At 33.9% G+C, this 20,164-nt stretch overlaps 1 protein-coding gene across 1 annotated transcript; it reads left to right on the forward strand.

Moving 5' to 3' along the window:
* The first annotated feature begins 15,459 nt into the window (after nt 1-15,459).
* On the forward strand, nt 15,460-16,697 carry LOC110823555 (AT-hook motif nuclear-localized protein 25-like). Its single transcript, XM_022053957.2, has 2 exons — nt 15,460-15,593; nt 15,765-16,697. The coding sequence occupies exon 2, from the start codon at nt 15,798-15,800 to the stop codon at nt 16,563-16,565; it is 768 nt and encodes a 255-aa protein (XP_021909649.1). The 5' UTR covers nt 15,460-15,593; nt 15,765-15,797; the 3' UTR covers nt 16,566-16,697.
* Nucleotides 16,698-20,164: the final 3,467 nt, after the last annotated feature.

A 20,164-nucleotide genomic window follows, 5' to 3' on the forward strand; every position in this document is an offset into this window, starting at 1 on the left:
ACAACAATAAAGGAAGGAAACGAGTAGTTTTCCAACCCGACGATTGGGTATGGGTTCATATGCGAAAGGAAAGATTTTCCAATCAGCAAAAATCTAAGTTGGACTCCCGAGGAGATAGATTTTTTCAAGTTTTAGAGTATATCAATGACAACGCCAACAAAATTGATCTCCCAAGTAACTACAATGTATCTGCTACCTTTAATGTTTATGACCTTTCTTTTTTTTATGCATGTCCATATTCGAGGACAAATCGTTTTAAAGAGGGAGAGGATGATGTGAGCATGGACATGGATCAAATTGGCAGAAATGATATCTCAATGTCAAGTGGGCACATTACAAGGGGAAGAGCTAAAAGATTACAACAAGTCTTTTAACTCTTTATCCAAGTGTGGATCAATGAGAAAAATGAGCTTGGACCTACTAAAAAAACCCAAGGAAAAAAGATAATAAGACCATTAACCCAAAGGTATAATAGTATATACCATTCACCCCAAGTACAAGAAGGAAATAAGTAAGAAAAGAAAAAAATTCTGCAAGACATGAAAAAGAAAAATTTCCATGGGATTTTATTTCCTAATCATATTAGAAATATTCATAATTAAAAGATCAACCAATGAGGGAAATTGCTCCTAAATTGCAAGCTACCTTGAGAAAAAGGAAAACTCCTTAAATGTCAAATTGTGCGAAAAAATGAAAACACTTGAGAAAAAGAAAACTAGCTTAGGAAAATTTCTTATCCTAAATCAGCCACAATTAATTAAGATATTCCATTTTCATAATTGTAACTCACTTCCTTTTTTCTTTGTGAGTTTCGAGAATATCCCCATTAATAGGTCTGAGATCCACATCTATGAATTGAAAGGTCCGAACGATCAACTCTGCAATCAGTTGTTAGAATCAATAGGTCTTCAAATCGTTCATCTGAAAAAATTGAAACCTTTCTTATTGGATGATCATAATACTTCTCAAAAATCGAAATTCTTGATAAATAGAGGAACAATGTCACCATTTTTGTTCAATAAGATACCAAAGTGGATGATTGACTCATTCCAAACTAGAAAGAATCACAGGAAATCTTTTTATAAGCTTTCAAGCTTACAAGAGTGAGTGAGTAGGTCTTCGACTGACTTTTTGTGCTTGGAATTGGAATCACTTATTGAGGTAAGTCTCGTGACATCTTTTCAATTCTACTTCTTTATTATTTTTTTTAGTTAACTTGGTTTTTACTCCTTTGTTGAGTGCGGGTAAAGTAGGGATGGTTTATTTAGAATTTTGAGTTTCTGGTTGCTGATGTATATGCAGAATTTTGGATTTCGTTGTTGATCCTAGGTTCTACATCAAACTTATAACTAATAATGTTGGAAATCTAAATTTAATACTTTATTAAAGATGAGTGTAAAGAATTCCAAATCTAGCATCATAATACTTCCTCATACATGCCAAAGATGAATGGAGATGTGAAAGGAGCAAAGAAGAGCATCAAGAAAATTTTGGTAAAGATAACTCAAACATATAAAGATTGGTACAATATGATTCCTTTTGTCTTTCATACATATCATACCTCTAAAAAGACGTCAACAAAGACAACTTATTCCCTTGTCTATGGAATGGAAGTAGCGCTGACCATAGACGTTGCAATACCCTCATTACATGTTCTAATAGAGGTCAAGCTTAATGAAGCAGAGTGGCTGAAAAACATATATAATTTATTAACTTTATTAAATGAGAAAAGAATGATTGCATTATGTCAAAGATAATGTTATCAGAAAAGGATGACTCAACCATACAACAAAAAATTCGTCTCAAATCATTCGAAACTAGTGATTGGCACTAAAATGATTAACCTGATGCAACCTGACCCAAAGGAAAGATTTGCACCCAATTATGAATAATAATACTTGGTTAAAAAATCTTCCATGGAAAAGGCATTTATCTTAACAAAAATGGACGGGAAAGATTTAAAACAACCTATAAATCCTGATGTTATAAAAAGCAATTATAATTAATGAGATATTAAAGTTCAACATCAAGCTACTTTTAAAAATATGCATCACAAAAGAGGAAAAATTAAAAAAAAAAAGATAAAGAAAAGAAAAATAAAATTAGGGGAAAACAAAAATAAACTAAAAATTTTAAAAAGTACAATCTACTAAAGATAAAGGTAGGTTGAAAACCTGAAAGGGCGGTCTACCCCAAGCAATAATTAGGAATGGAGGTTTACAGAAATGTTGTGAAGTTCTTAAAAAGATCTTAATAGATAATGCTAGATGGCATCATAATTGTGGTTAAAACCAATAAAGGATGTTCTTTAGCAAGACTGAAAGGATAGGACCCACACATTCTGCAGAAACCACCTATCCCCTAGATTTACAAGACCTTTAACATCTCTAGAACCATCATCATATCCTAACAAACACAACATTTTAAAAGTATTTTGCTTATTATCTAATAATGGTTAAACATGCTCACAAAGACACTTTTTTGTTCTTTTTACATAGAGAAGGATCAAGGATATACATACTATGCGTCAAGTGAATTATCTTCAGGAGAAAACAAATAAAAAAATGAAAAAAAGAAAAGAAAAAAAAACAACACGAGGGGAAATAGCTAAAAACCTACAAAAAACAATATACCCCTAGGGGATAAGAAAGAGAGGTTGAACACCTAAAAAATGGCCTATCTCGAATCAAAAGAAATTTGTAATAAGCTAATCAGAACAAAGGAGACGAGTTAAGGACCTGTGACATCCTAGGTGCCAATTCAGGCAAATGGGTGTCAGATACAGATTCAAAATAACAAGTGCATGATAATATTTATACAACAGAATTAAACCTTAACAAATCCCTTACAAATATATATAATATTCTAAATACATACATCACTGAGGTTAGAAGTGGCAATAAAATACAAAACATAAGGGTCACTTTTTTCACTATGCTACTGGAATTCATCAGAGTGCGGGAACAGTCATGCACTCAAACTTGTGGATCCACGGGATCCTCATAGACTTCTAATGGTAGGTTTGCCTGCAGTTCCTCATTTTCTTTCTCATATGGGGGGATGGAAAGAGTGAGTTCCATATGCTCAGTAAGGAAAACAGTATTAAATTAACATTGTAAGATTTTAAAAGTTTATTATTACATCTTACTATTTAGCTTCCTCGTTTACCTAATTCATCATTTGGAAAAATCGTTTATTTGAATATCAAAATATTAAGTTAGTATAAAAAATCAAATATACATATATCATGCCAAATAATTGAGAAAATCAAATAAATTATGAAATGCACAGATATTTCGTGTCATGCTTCACGAAGTCGTTACAAACTTCCATCTCTGAGGGCAGATATAGATTTCAAACTACCCAAGTGGAATGACCATATCAGATACAGATCCGACAACTTGCTCAGAGCCACTTCCAGCGGGCCAAACTATGGAACGATCTATGACCACGACCGTACTAGCCATAATGGTCCTAACAAATACCTATAGTCATGACATTACTTAGCCACGAGTGACCTCTACAGCTAGTGCGATATCATTCTCGCTAGAGGGCACGTCATCAACCACTAGGAGCGGTCCTCTTACATCTTTCTAGACGAGAAAGGGGAGAGGGAAACAGATATCCTAAATGGCAAGAATAACAGATATCCCTCAGAGATAAAAAGCCTAACGAGACACTTGATGCAATATGCATGTCAAGACATATACATTTCGGACCATACAGTCTTCATTCCACTTTTCTCTTTTTTTTTCTTTTTTACTTTTGCTATTACAGACTACATATTACATATATTACATGCAAATTCATCAAGTATCAGCAATTCATATAGCATGCTTGAAAATCAGAATAATTTGATTTATTTGAACACAGAGGTGTGCAAAACTGACAAAATAATAATCATATTAAATTTGTTTATCTAAAAATACTTCTTAAGACATTGAAAGTAATACTAAATTCCTTACTAAAACCTTGATATTTTTTCTTCTCTGTTTTCTTTTCTTCCTCTTCTTCTCTCATTATTTTACTGTCTCTCTCTCTTTCTCTCGCTCTCTCTCTTTCTCTAAATCTTGAAAAATAGAAGAAATGGAAGTGTGGAGAGGAAAAGAAGGGGAAGAGCAATTTATAGAATTTTAGAATCATTGGATTTGTACCAAGTGGCAAAATTTAGTGAAGAGAGAGAAGAAAAAGATTCTTGGCATAAAAAACGAGGGAGAAAAATACCCTCCACCTGCAACGGCGGTCCATTGCCCAAGGTGGCAGTACCTGGCCGGCTAGCCTATAGGCGCACAGGCCTGCTGCGCGCATAGGTCCCAGGTGTACTAGGCACCACGCACGCAGCCTACTACGTACATGGCCTATTTGCGGAGGCCTGCTGTGCAAACAGTATGCGCACAGTGTGCGGTTTCAGTCCATGCGCGATGTGATGTGCGGACGGCCCGCCTGCGTGCGACAGGACGCGCGCGTAGGTCCTGACCCTGTGTCGTGCATGTAGAGCAGATGTGTGCATTGTGCGGATGTCTCGTGCATGCGTGCAGAGGGGACATGCGCGCTGTGTGCACTTCCCATGCGTGCATGCGGAGGGGACATGCACGTTGTGCGCACGTCCCATGCATTCTAGCGTGTGGATGTGCGGTGCGCACTGTGCGCATGCCCCGAGACCACTATGCGCACACAGTGACCAACACTCGCACGGGCAAATAGTTTCCTCGCAGGATTTTTCCTGCGAGCTAATTTTCTCCTGTTTCACCATTTTTTGATTTTTTTTCTAAATTTTTCCTTTGAAATATTTTTAAAATAAAATAAAATATTTTAAAATAAAATAAAATAAAAATAAAAATAATAAAATAAAATAAAAATAAAAATAATAAAATAAATAAAAATAAAAATAGATCAAATCTCGAGAAATGTTAAACAACGTAAATCAATTTAAGTTTAAAGCGGCCAAAGGCCCAAATAAATAGAGTTTTTCAATCATTGTAGCACAGTGATAGGTAAGGCATTACATTCCTCCCACCTAAAAAAATTTAGTCCTCAAATTTGTCTCGAATAAGTCTGGATACTTTTTCCTCATTTCATTCTCCAATTCCCATGTTGTTTCTTCCGAGGTATGATGCTGCCAACGTACCTTCACCATGAGAATCATCTTGTTACGCAAGAACTTATCGGTCCACCCGAGAATTTTCACAAGAACCTCCTCATAGGACAGATCGGCCTATACCTCTACCTCATCACGAGGAATAACATGAGAAGGATCAGGGTGGTACTTCTTGAGCATTGAGACATGAAAGACATCATGTAAACCTGTGAACTCTGGAGATAAAGTACGGCGGTAAGCCATGGGTCCAACGCGCTTGATGATAGAAAAAGGTCCCACATAACGAGGGCTCAACTTCTCTCTCTTTCCAAACTGCATCTTACCTTTGTAAGGGTAGACTTTAAGGAAAACTTGATCTCCCACGGCAAACTCTAAAGGTCACCTATGATTATTGGCGTCGCTCTTTTGGCGACTTTGGGCAGTTGTCAAATTCTTGCGGATGATTGCGACCTTCTTTATGGTCTCCTGAATGAAGTCTAGTCTTAAGTGGCGCTGGTTCCCGACTTCACTCCAACAAGTAAGAGAATGACAAAACCTTCCATACAAAGCTTCATACAGGGCCATATCGATGCTAGAATGATAACTGTTATTATAAGTAAATTCACAAAGAGGAAGATAGTCATACCAGTTATCACCAAAGTCGAGAACGCAAACATGACATATCTTCCAATATCTGGATCGTACACTCAGATTAACCATCTGTCTGGGATGATAAGTTGTGACCCAGACCCCAAAGCTTGTTGGAAGCTGTCCCAAAAGTGAGAGGTGAACCGAGGGTCGCGGTCGGCTACAATGGATGAGGGAACTCCATAAAGTCGAACAATCTCGTTCACATATAAGCAGGCTAACTTACTGGTGGAGTCCGTGGTTCGAATAGGCAGTCTTGGTTAGCCTATCCACAATGGCACCCATATGACATTTTGACCAGAACAGGTCCTAAGCAATCTGGTGACAAAATTTATAGTCACGTGCTCCTATTTCCATTCGAAAATCGGAAGACCCTATAGTAAGCCACTAGGTCTTTGATGTTCTGCCTTTATCCGTTGACAAGGCATCGGGAGACGTAGTTAACTATATTCTTTTTCATTCTTGGCACCAATATTGTCATTTCAAGTTCCAGTACATCTTGGTACTTCTGAGATGAATGGATAACTTGGAAGCATGGGCAGTCTTGAGTATATTGGTGCGTACTGCATCGGGGACCCAAATTTAGTTCTGTAATCTGAACAATCCATCATCAGAGATCCTGAAATTAGGAAATTTGTTCGAATTGAACTTACCCAGGTTCTTGATGAGTTTCGAGTCCACGGCCTGTACTTCCTAAATCTTCATAAAGAGATCCAACAGGGCTCAGATCTGGGCAAGGTAAGTACCTTTGCCATAATAGTTAAGACAAAGTGATTGCACAGTGTCCATCATTTTTTAACTGGAGGCCATGGTTTGGGCTAGAACAACAAGCTCTTATCGACTTATAGCATCAGTGACTATATTCTCTCTCCTGGGATGATAAATGATTTGACAATCAAAATCCTTCAGAAGATCTATCTGACGCCTTTGCCTCATGTTTAACTCCCGTTACGAAAAGATATATTTGAGACTCTTATAGTTAGTGTAGGTTTCAAAAGTTTAACCATACAGGTAATGTCGTCATATCTTCAGGGCAAAGATAATGGCTGCTAGCTCCAGATCGTGGGTAGGGTAGTTCTGCTCATGAACTTTGAGCTGTTAGGATCTAAAGGTGACTACTTTACCATATAGCATCAAGACATACCCCAAACCAATATGAGATGCATCACAGTAAACTTGGAATCTCCCCTCATTGTCTGGGAGGATCAACTCAAGGACAGAGGTGAGACGGTGCTTTAGTTCCATGAAGCTTTCACTGCATGCATAATTCCAAACGAATGGTACACCCTTTATGGTGAGTCGAGTCATGGGGGTAGCAATCTTGGTGAATCCATCAATGAATCGTTAGTAGTAGCTTGCTAAGTTAAGGAAACTACGCAACTTAGCCACATTGACAGGCAGACTCCAGCTGGTTACTGATTCCAACTTAAATGGGTCTATAGAAACTCCTTTACTTGAGATTACATGACCGAGAAAAGAAACTCGATCCAGCCAAAAGGAGCACTTGCTTCGTTTCACACATAGTTGGTTTTGGTGAAAAGTCTCCAACACTTCAACCAAATGCACCATGTGTTCCCTGTGGTTTTTGGAATACACTATAATGTCATCAATAAAGATGATGATGTATCGATCTAGTGCGTGTTAGAAAACTCAGTTCATTAAGTCCATAAAAGCTGCTGGGGCATTTGGTCAATCCGAACTGCATCACCCTGAACTCGTACAATCCATATAAACACAAAAAGGCAATTTTTGAAATATCTTCCTCTCTAACCCTTAACTGGTAGTACCCGATTCTGAGATCGATCTTAGAGAAGATCGTGGCTCCTTGTAGTTGATCGAAGAGATTATCAACTCAAGGTAAAGGGTATTTGCTTTTAACGGTCACTCGGTTTAATTCTCTATAGTCCATGCAGAGTCAGAGGGTACCATCTTTTTTTTTACAAATAATACAGGAGCGCCCCAAGGAGAATGGCTAGGGCAAATAAATTTTCGGGTGATAAAATAAGAAAGCTGATATTCTAGCTTTGTTAGCTCAGTGCAACTTATGTGATACACGGCCTTCGAGATCAGTTGGGTTCCAAGCGATAATTCAATCAAGAACTCTATCTCACGTGGGAGAGGTAGACCAGGGAGTTCGAGGAGAAAGACATCAAGAAAATTGTAAAAAATGGGTATGGAACACACAGCAGGATAAACATCCATATTCCTGTTTATTCATTTGTTAGAAAAAAAATGATAACAACAACTTTTATTTCTTTTTCGGGGTTCGTAAGGTTATAATTTTACTTTCACAGTTTATTATAGCTTTATACTTTTCCAACCAATCCATTCCTAATATTACATCAAATTCTACAAAATCTAATAGTATCAGGTTTACACATACTTTAATCCATGAAGTTTTTATCCTACAATCCTTAGATATGCAATGAGCCTCTAGTAGTCCTTTAGAGAGAGTTTCCACTTCTAACATTTTTCTTAAAACTTCTGGTCTAAATTCTAAGTTACAAGTAAATGCACAGAAAATAAAAGAGTGAGTTGCACCAGTATAAATCAAAGCCTTGGTAAGAGTATTATAAACAGAAAGCATACCCTGAATGAGAATAAGAGCAGGAAGGACTTTAGATTCATCTAACTGGTACACTCGACCTTGTGTTATAGGTCAGGCTACATCCTTCGGTCGCTGATGGTAGTCTTTTATAAGGTGCTAGGTGCTTCTGCAGCGATAGCAGGCGTTATTGACACGCCAACAAGGTAGGTTACCATGCAAGGGACCACAATGTTAACAAGATTGGTTTGCTTAAATAGGTGGAGTTGTAGGTGGGGGCAAGGCAGGAGGAACGACAATTCTGGTTCATTTTTTAGGAGGGTTACTTACTGGGTCAGACAACCTTTTTCTAAACTGTTGGGGTTGTTGTTGGGTACGAACTTGGGTAAAGCATTGGTGCTTAGCAGAGATAAGATCTTCAGCCAACTGGGCATGTTCAAGGACCTCTGTATAGGATGTGGGTCTCAGCATCGCAACTCGGTCATAAATGTCGGTACGAAGGCCTTTGAGAAACTTTTTAACTTTTCGACTTTCGAAGGTGACCATCAAAGGGGCAAACGCAGATAGTTGAACAAATTGGGCCACATATTGGGTTATAGACAAGTTTCTTTGACGGAGGTCCTGAAATTCCTCCTCTTTCTTTTTCCAAACATAAGCAGGGAAGAAGTTATCAAAGAAAGCATCCATGAAAACTTTCCAGGTAGTAGGGCTACGCATGATTACTTTTTTAAGTCGCCACCAGTGTTTGGCTTTCCTGTTTAACATGAAGGCTACAATAGGGACTTTTTGTTCTTCGATCAGGGCTAGTACAGAAAAGAGCTTTTCTATTTATAAGATCTAGGCTTTGGCTACTAAAGGATCAGGGCCACCTTCAAAGTGTGGGGGTTAAGTTTCCTAAACTCTACTATATTATAGGAGATAGACCGATCTGTGTTTCGAAATTTAGGGCTAGGGGGTGGATAAGGGTTGGCCTGGTTTTGTCATATGGCTTTAGTTAATCCTTGAATGGCTCGAAAAAGTTTTGTAAATTCAGCCTTGGTTGGATGATCTGGGGCTTCATTTCGTTTAGTACGTTTTACAGATGGTCTTCCCCGCGTCATTCCTACAAAAGAAAGGAAGAAACGAGTTAGAGGTTTAGTTTTTTGAAAAGAGTATATTTTTATTCCCTAAATACTTTAAAAAGGTTTATCTATCCTAAGCCTCAGTGCAAGAGATTTGCTCTGCGAAAACCTGCCTCCAATACCACTTGCAACATCCCAGGTGCCAATTAAGGCAAATGAGTGTCAGATACAGATTCAGAATAACAAGTGCATGATAATATTTATGCAGCGGAATCAAACCTTAATAAATCCCTTATAAATATATATAATGTTTTAAATACATACATCATTGAGGCTAGAAGTGGCAACAAAATACAAAACATAAGGGTCACTTCTTTCACTATGCTACTAGAATTTATCAAAGTGCGAAAACAATCATGTACTCAAACTTGTGGATCCACGTGATCCTTATAAACTTTCAAGAGTAGGTCTACCTGCAGTTCCTCATTTTCTTCCTCATATAGAGGGATGAAAAAAGTGATTTGTATATGCTCAGTAAGGAAAACAGTATTAAATTAACATTCTAATATTTCAAAAGTTTATTATTTTATCTTACTGTCTAGCTTTCTCGTTTACACCTAACTCATCATTAAGAAAAATTATTTATTTGAATATCAAAATAGTACGTTAGCACAAAAAATTAAATATACATATATCATGCCAAATAATAGAGAAAATCAAATAAATAATGAAATACACAGATATTTCGTATCATGCTTCACGAAATCATTACAAACTTCCATCTCTGAGGGCAGATATAGATTTCAAACTACCCAAGTGGAATAACCAGATCAGATACAGATACGATAATTTGCTCAAGGCCACTTCCGGCTAGCCAAACCATGGAATAATCTATGACCACGACCGTATTAACCATAATAGTCCTAACATATATCTATAGTCATGACATTATTTAGCCACGAGTGACCCCTACATTGTGATACCACTCTTGTGAGAGGGTACGTTGTCATCTACTGATAGCGGTCCTCTTATATCTTTCCAAACCAGATAGGGGAGAAAAAAACAAATATCCCGAAGGGCAAGGCAAATAAATACCACTCAGAGACAAAAAATATAACGAGACACTTAATGCAATATACATGTCAATACAGATACATTTCAAACCATACAGGCTTCAATCCACTTTTCTCTTCTTTTTTATTTTAACTTTTGTTATTACGGACTACATATTATATATATTATATACAAATTCATCAAGTATTAGTAATTCACATAACATGCTTGAAAATCAGAACAATTCAGCTCATTTGAACATAGAGGCATGCAAAATAGACAAAATAATAATCATATTAAATTTGCTTATCTAAAAATGCTCCTTAAGACGTCGAAAGTAATATTAAATTCTTTATTTAAACTTTAATATTTTCTTTTTCTCTGTTTTTCTTTCTTCTTCTTCTTCTCTCACTATTTTACTCTCTCTCTCTAAATCTTGAAAAATGGAAGAAATGGAAGTGTGGAGAGGAAAGGAAGGGGAAGGAAAATTTATAGAATTTCGAAACTGTTGGATTCGCACCAAGTGGCAAAATTCGATAAAGAGAAAGGAGAAAAAGATTCTTGGATGCGCGTGCAGGTCCTGGCCCCGTTCTGTGCACGCGGAGGGGACATACGCATTGTGCGCGAGTCCCATGGGTGCTAGCATGCGGATGGAGCGTGCGCGCGCGCACAATGCCCTGCACCTGCGTAGGCAAACAGTTTCCTCGAGGGATTTTTCCTGCGAATTGGTTTTCGCCCATTTCACCATTTTCTGATTTTTTTCTAAATTTTTCCTTTGAAATATTTTTAAAATAAAACGAAATATTTTTAAATAAAATAAATGAAAATAAAATAAATAAAATAAATAAAAATAAAAATAGATTTAAATTATGAATATCGAGAAATGTTATACAGCGTAAATTAATTTAAGTTTAAAGTTATCAAAAACCCAAGTAAATAGAATTTTCTAATCATTTTAGCACAGTGATAGGCGGGGTATTACAAGACCAATCCTTAAAGGAGGCGCAAAAGCGAGTTTTTTTATGTTATTTTCATCTCCGTGTCTATTGATATGAGTAACTTAGATATAAGAATCGAAGAAATATTTGATCTCACTTTCCCCCAAGAAAAATGGTTTATTAATGTCACACTTTTAAAAGATAAGTCCATCCAATTATTTTTCATTACCAAATGAGATATTATTTCATTGTACAGCCACATATAATGCCTAAAAAAAGTAAAATGCCTTTTTTAATTTTGTATTCAACTTCAATATTTGAAGAGGTAAAATGACTTCTTAATTCATGAATCTATTTTCAATGTCTAAAAGATAAGGTGATTTTTGAATGTCTACATTCATTGTCAATGCTTGAAAGAGCAAGATGATATTTCATCAAAATTATATTCACCTTCAATGTCCAAAAATAGAAAGTGACATTTCATGAAAATCACATTCACCTCCAATACCTACTAAAAAGGCAAAGTAACTTTCAATTGATGCATTCACCTTCATTATCTATGAAGGCAAGGCAAAGTAACTTTCAATTGATGCATTCACCTTCGATGCCTCAAAAGTAAAAAATGTGACATTTCGCCCAAATTGAATTCACCTTCAATTCATCAAAATTGTATTCACTTTCAATATCTCAAAAAATTAAGATGAATTTTAAATTATTTATTCAACTTCGATGCTTAAAAAGTTAAGATAATTTTTCAATTTACATTATCTTTTAATTTCAAAAAGAAAAGATGGTTCATTTTTCCACAAAGATTTTAGTAAAACTAAAGTAATTTTAATTTTTATTTGACATTTTGTACAAAAGTTCAAACAAATAGGGGCAACTGTCAGGCTCTAATTTTATTGGCGAGTTTTTAATTAAAAATGTCTTTAATTTTTTAATATTTTATTCTATTATTTAAAAAGATGCAAAAAAAAAGTAACAAAAAATCAAATTATAATAGTAAATAAATACAATAAAAAAATATAAAAAAAATTACAATAAAATTTGTTTATTATATAATATGTAAATAATGGGAAGTTTAAAGCTTTGTTTCCAAAATTTTCCAAGGAAGCTTTCAATGTCTATATATATAATATAATATAATATGTAATTAGACATGTATAAAAAAGAATAGATAATATTTATTTCGCTTCTCAAATCTATATTTTAATTTAATTTAGAATCTAAATTGGTCTAATTTTTTTTTTTCTTTTAAAAAAAAAAAGGCTAATTAGCTAAACCCCCCCCACCCAAGTCAGAAAATCTCAACCCTAAAGAGAGGAGAAGTCCAGCCTACTTTCCCTTCCCCTTTTCCTTTCTTTTCTTCCTTTTTTTCTTCTCTTTTTTGTTTTCTCTTAAAAACGAGGCCTTCTTTTCTCCTTTTTTTCATGCGGACTGGGCTCAAGTAAAACCCAGCTAGCAATTTCTTCCCTAAAACGATGCCGTTTCGGGGAAATCATTAAATAATCCTTCCTCCAAAATGGCGTTATTTTCAGGAAGAGGTTAATTTAACCCTCTCCCCAAAATTGTTCCTTTTGTTTTAGATTTCTCACCAATTTTTTTTTTTTTCTTTGATGGTGAAAATTCTAATCACTTCCAAGTTTGATTAGAAAAATATTAAGTTTTAGAACATCTAGAGTTTGGATTTAGATTATTTAAATTAAGTTAAGTTAGTAAATTTTAACTTAAGTAATAATTGAAGAAACCTAAATTTGTAATTACATTTAAGAAGCAAAAAAGGGAAGTATAAATGTAAATTACCACAATCCAATCTTGGTTTGATTTTGAAATTCTATTTAATTTAATATTTTTTTAATTCTTATTTTATGTGTTTTAGAAAAGTGGGACAAAGTGTAAAAGTAAAATAAAAAATTGAATTGATATATGCAACTAAATACAAAAATTTACATGTGAAATAAATTTTTATTAATCTAAGTTAGTTGGGTAAATTTCATAGTAATTAAATCTTATGTAACAAAATTAGAGCATAAAACGTGATTTTAATTTGAAGCTTTTGTAAATCATGGTTATCTTACTCTCAAAACCATGTGAACATAGGAGGCTAGAGTTAAAGGAACCAATTTCAACTTTATCCTATTTCTAATAATATTTAAAATTCATCTCCCCTCTTAACCATATATAAATATTAATTTTTTTTTTGTACAATAAAATCACACACTCGAACTATAACTGGACTCTTATATTTTTCTACCTTATATTTTTTCACTCAAAAATTTTTAATGACAAGACGATCTAATAATTAATATTTAATCTTACTTTTAAAAGGATCAACAATGATTCTTTTTTTCTTAAATTTTTTTATTGAATTTTGTCTCGCATCACTATCATGACAATAGTAAGGACACACATCATTATGATATTAGCATGAAGTAATAAACTGCTTGGATCATGTCTAGTAAAGAGATTAAGCCAACTTGAATTGACCTGAGTACTCATGAAAGACTTTTTTAATATATAATTGTCTGATAATTTATTTAATTAAGTTTATACTAATTATTATAGAAAAGTCATCTGCGTGTCTCATATTTAAGAATTCCTCATTTAAAAGAATTCAAGAGTGCTCACTTTGGTGAACATTGATATTTTAAAAAACTATGAATTACTTTTGGGTGGTGTACCTTGTTAGCCTTGATAATAATAATAATAATAATAATGTTATACTATTTTTCATGTATTATTTCTTACATGTCCACATAATCAATTACTTACATGAGTATATGTGTGGAAACAAACTAAAAAGAAAATCCTTAAAAGCCTTTGCTCAATATGAATGAGTAGGAGATGTTCATATTAAAGATTGACCGGACCCATAACTTGCACTCTTTACTAGTGAATTCTAACCTAATCAAGGTTAGTCATTACAAATTATTTTTACAAAAAAAAAAAAAGAAAAAAGAAACTCTTAGATAATGTTAAAGTTTCATCAGTTATAATTTTTAAATTAATTTTCTTGATATGTAAATAAATGATAAGAAATATTGGATAGAAAAGTCATCACAATTCCTAAAGTATTTAGGTTGTGAATATTAAAAGAATGCATACAGAAATAAAAAAAAGTAATCTTGTAACTTGATTATAGTGAACTAGTTGTTCATGAATAATATATATATATATATATTTCATTTATTTATTACATGAGTGATGAAGATTTTATATAAGTTTAAATCCAATAGATGATATTTAGTCAAATTTCTCAATTTGTTTCGTTCAACATTCAAATAAAATAGGATGCAAGTCAATTATATTATTTTTATATTATATGTTTTTAATTCATACATCGTATTATTTTTAACTTATAGAAGAGCATGAGGTTTGCTATTGAATTAATATTTTATTTTTTAATTCAAAAAAATTGCTATTATTTTTTAAAATAATATTTTTTGGTAAAAAAAAAAAAAATATAGGTTATATTGTTCATAATTTATAATATATCATGATAATAATTTATAGGTAAATAATCAATGATTAAAAAGGTTAATTAAAAAAAGCTAGAGAATGAAAAATAATATATAATTCTAATTTTAGTGAGTAAATTTGGAATTGAAAAGAGCAAACCCAAAGTACAGCACCCATATACATGTGGATGTGTATGTATGCACATACTCTGGAAAAGGGAAGCAGGTCCCAATGTTCTGACAGCTCCCAGCTGGTCTAACTTATTTCCTATTGCATTAATTCATCATGGAACATAACCTATATTTCAAAGAAGGTGGCCGAAAGTATGACGTACACGACTATATAATTTTCAAAAGCAACTTTTATATATATTATACAGAATATTTTTAGTCTTCGTCGAGATTGCTTCATAGTTGCGTGTCGCTCTTTTGGACTCCGGCTCGTATAAGAGGAAATAAAAAGTTGAAATATTAAAAAAATAATATACAGAATATAATTTTTTAAATCACTAAAATTAAATTAAATTAAAAAAATTCATGTATTAAAAGGTGCAATAAATTTATCATATTCTTATATATTTAAAAAAAAAATATTTTAAGAGAACTAATTTTTTAATAGAAAATAATAATATAAATACTTCCTAAAAAATATATAAATAAAGCTTTGTTTTAATATTAATCCTATATATTATTCACTTCTAAGTAGCTCTCCCTATTTCTCTCTCTCTTCTCTGTTTGTTCTTGCAAAGATCTACATCTTGGTACAAGCTTACAGAACAAAAACACTTTTGTCAGTATTAATAAGCTTCAGAAGTAAGTTGCAGTAGCCCTTAGATTCTGAAAATTAGTCAATTCTTCTTTGATTTTCTTCTAATACCTCTGTATTTCATCCCTATAATATACAAGATCTTTTGCAGACAATATATATATATATACACATATCACATCAAACTGAATTAGGGTTTTACTGATAAATAATCACAGACATCAGATTCCAACTTCATAATCTCTCTATCAATGTCTGATTTGGAAACTCGCCACTACGTCCACCAACTTCTGGGATCAGATCCAGTGCAGCTGCATCCTCAAAATTCAAACGATGACGCACCATCCACCACTACTTCCGTCTCTGCAACACCAACCTTTGGACGAAGACCACGTGGACGTCCGCAGGGTTCCAAGAACAAGACAAAACCACCAGTGATTATCACTCAAGACACCCCCAACGCGCTCAGATGCCACATCCTGGAAATTTCCAACGGTTCCGATGTGGTAGAATCAGTCTCCAACTACGCCACCCGCCGCGGCCAAGGCGTCTGCGTACTTAGCGGCACAGGAGCTGTAACCAACGTCGTGCTCCGGCAGCTAGCCGGGAGTGGGCCGGTGACACTGCCCGGAAGATTCGAGATTGTGTCTTTATCGGGAACGGCATTACCGCCGCCGGCGCCGGCGGGAGCTGGTGGGTTGAGTGTATATCTGGCGGGCGGTCAAGGACAGGTGGTGGGCGGAATGGTGGCGGGTCCATTGATGGCTTCTGGTCCGGTGGTTTTGATGGCGACGTCGTTTCAAAACGCTGCGTATGATAGGTTACCGTTGGAAGTGGAAAAGAGTGCGACGGCGGTGCAGCCAACAGCTTCGCAGTCGTCGGGACTGACAGGGAATGGAGAGAAAATCGGTGGCGACGGAGGCGGCGGCGGGGCAAGGGGTGTTTCGCATAATTTGGAGAGCTATCCGTTCCCAGGTGGGGCAGGAGATATTTTGGGTTGGGGCTTTACCAGCGTTTAGGATACAGCAAGGCCGCCATTTTAGATTTAAGCTTGTGTTCTTCTTGTTTTACTATCGTTGTAGAATTGTTTCTTTGTTGTTTGTTAAGATTTGATGGTAATTGGAATGAAAAGATTTTGCGGTTTCTTTAAATCTATTTTGTTGGTATATTCAATTTTTATGTTTTATAAAATTTTAAAAATTATAAATTATTCAATAATAATAATAAACTAAATCAATCTTATTTGGTATTTCCAAATTAAATAATTGTATATCATTGTTTTTATGTTTTGAAGTTAAATTAAATTTAAATTTTTGTTATTTTTAAATTATTATTTTAAAGGACTTGGATTCTTAAAATCTATATACAATACCATTTTTTTCCCTACTCACATGTATGCCAACTTCCTGTTTTGGAGTGTAAAATTCTGTGTGGAAGAAACGTTGGAACATGTATGTATGTGTGTATATATATATATATATATCTTCCTCGTGTTATGTCTCTCTCAATGTCATTTAAGTGAAGCAATTTACACAACTGTAAATATAGAATACTTACACGCAGAGAGTCAATATGTGACTGACATTGCCTGGTCTTTGTTGGGCATACTTCCTAATTTCCACCAAATTTATGTGAAGTATTTGACTGATTCAACCAATTACACAATCTTCAAAATATCAATTTGTAACTCAATATTTTAATTACGCGATTATAATGGCTAATCAATCATTAATGTCATAATTTTTCCAGAACTATTTCCGTTATTTGGATATATTCATTTTTTTTTTTTCAGAATTTTTTCTACTAAACAGAACCATTTATATATATATATATTTGTATATTCTCTTCTTTCTTCACTTAACTTGATAAATCACTTAAATCAATCAGTAAATAAATTCTTTTTTAAATCCTTGGCATTGTTGAATGAATCGCATTTGAAGTCTAATTAAAGAATAAAAAGTGATTTTGAAACATTAAAATTTTCCCAAGTCTTGTAAAAGATAAATAGCCAGTAGGGTATTTAGCATGCTGATTCCAACGCCTAAGTTGGTCAATAAAGGAGGTGATATAAAGTTACGAAGCTATGAACTGAAGAAATGTATACATAAGATTGAAACATCTTTTTGTCGGGGATATCTTGAATCAAGTTTAGAGTTAGAGTAGATGACCTAAAGTGGGCAAGTGAGTGGCTTGCCTTTCGCTCTGAGTTTTTGCGTTTTAAAAATATTTCTATAATTAAAAAGACAGATTAAAAAGTATTCTTATCAAAAAATAAATTAAAAAAACGTAAAACTATAATATTTATAATTTTTACTACAAATTTGTACATTAAATTTTAAAACTACTCTCACTCAATTTTAATAATTATACACAAACACCGTCTCCTGCACTCCCATTAGGGTAACAAACATCGGCACATGAAAATTAAAATATTGTTTTAATATGTTCTACAAAGTGTAGCGATTTACATATTGTTAATTTGAATATTACAAATATCCCTTTTTATAAAATAATTTACAATCTATATATGAGTTAAATTCTTGCGCCACTTGGACCACATATTTTACGTTGTCTTTAATTGATTCCTCAAATCTAAGATTTCCCTAACTATTCTTCTGATCAATTTTATATCGATCTACACGCTAATATAAAATAGGTGTATATATTAGGGTAAGATTCACATATTCAGTAAGAATAAAATAGTAATCTAACAGAAAATATAAAAATATTTTACAAATAAGAGTAAATTTAATAAAACCTAAATTTTCAAACAAAAAAATTATTAAGGTCTTACGTGAAAACCCTAAAAATTTATTTATTTCAAATTTACAAAATGCAATTCGTTTGTAATGCAATAATGTTATCTTTAAAAGAAAATAAAGAAACCCTTAAACTAAGTGCAAACTAATTTTACGGTTACACACATGCATGACAAAATAAAACCTTTTCAATATGAGCCTTTTCGAATTTCACACAAAATTTCGAACTTTAATTTTCCTAATTTTGAACTTACATCATTTTCACATCTTTATATTAGATTTCATATCTTATTTTGGAGATATCTTTTTCGTATGTTTTCGTATCATATTTTTTTTTGTCTTTTGAACTCTTATGAGATTTACCCTTGTCACTTAATATACACATTTTCATATACGAATATTTAGATGCACACTTTTATACTAGATTAGATACACAATTTACCAAATTTTCACTTTATCACTGATTTTTAATTTACACGTCACTTCACTTATACACATTCATATAAAGAATTCGTTTTACACTTATCACTTTCATGGATACACTTTCATATATGGAATTCACTATACACTTATTACTTAAGAGAAATTTTCAGAGTGTGGTGCCACTTTTAAACCTATATCAATGAGGGTAGAAGGGATCTCCACTATAATTACGGATGGGAATTCAAATAAATACACATTATGTCACGGTAGAACTTCGTCAAGGTGACCACATAACACACAATCATATCTATCTGTAACGTAGGATTCACCCACACTCATACCGTAGAATTTTAGACACACACACCCCTCTCCTTGATACATGGCAAAAATAAATTTTATGATTCTAGATCACTTTTTATTTTATCACATGATACCGCTTCCAACTACTATCAGGGAGGGTAGACAGGACCTTATTGCCAACACAGATAGGCACACATATACACAGATCACGAGTATGAAATGCCACAGCAGTACTTCGTCAAATTGGCCACATAACATGAACAGAATCTCATCCACCTTTGGATTGGGCGTACACAAATCATCTATCCATGATGTAAGGTTCACTAAATACATTTGCTGAATTTTAGCCACACAGATAGAATCCCTCTCGTGATAAATAGCAAACTCTTCTTGAACAGTTTCTTGAGTATGAACGAGTGGTACTGTAACATTGTCTTTATCTGGATTTGTTTCTTAAATAGTGTAGGATATGAAAATCTAATCATGATCATTTTCAAGAGAAATTGAGGGAATATCAATATATTCCTATTCAAAGATAAGGTCCCGAACTCTCTCTCCCCCTGCAAACTCAACATCCTCCAAGAACTGGGCATTTTCTGTCTCAAAAATTGTCTTAGTTGTAGGATCATAAAACTTGTAATCCCTAAATCTTTCAAAAGAGCCAACAAAATAGCAACTAACAGTTCTAAAATCTAGTTTCTTTTCATGTGGCATACAAGGTTTGGCTACAGCTAGACATCCCCAAATGTGCAAATGTCTCCAATTGGGCATTTTGCCCGTCCAAAGAAACTCATAAAAGGGTCTTTATAATTACTTTAGTTGAAATTTATTGAGTAAATATGTTGCGGTCTTTAATGCTTCTCCCTAGTGTGATCCAGGCAAGGTAGAATGACTAATCATATTCCTCACCATATCCTTAAGTATTTAGTTTTGCCTTTCAGCAACACCATTCATGCTAAGCGAACCCGACATGATGTACTGTGGGATGATACTGCATTCCTCTAGGAATTTAGCAAACAGTCATGGATGTTATTCATCTTATCTGTCATATCTACCATAGTATTTACCACCACGATCAGATCTAACCACCTTAGTTCTTATGTTGAGTTAGTTCTCAATTTCTGCCTTAAAACTTT

Source organism: Carica papaya, chromosome 6 (assembly GCF_054855325.1).
Source record: "Carica papaya isolate Zhongbai chromosome 6, ASM5485532v1, whole genome shotgun sequence".
Classification (NCBI taxonomy): domain Eukaryota; kingdom Viridiplantae; phylum Streptophyta; class Magnoliopsida; order Brassicales; family Caricaceae; genus Carica; species Carica papaya.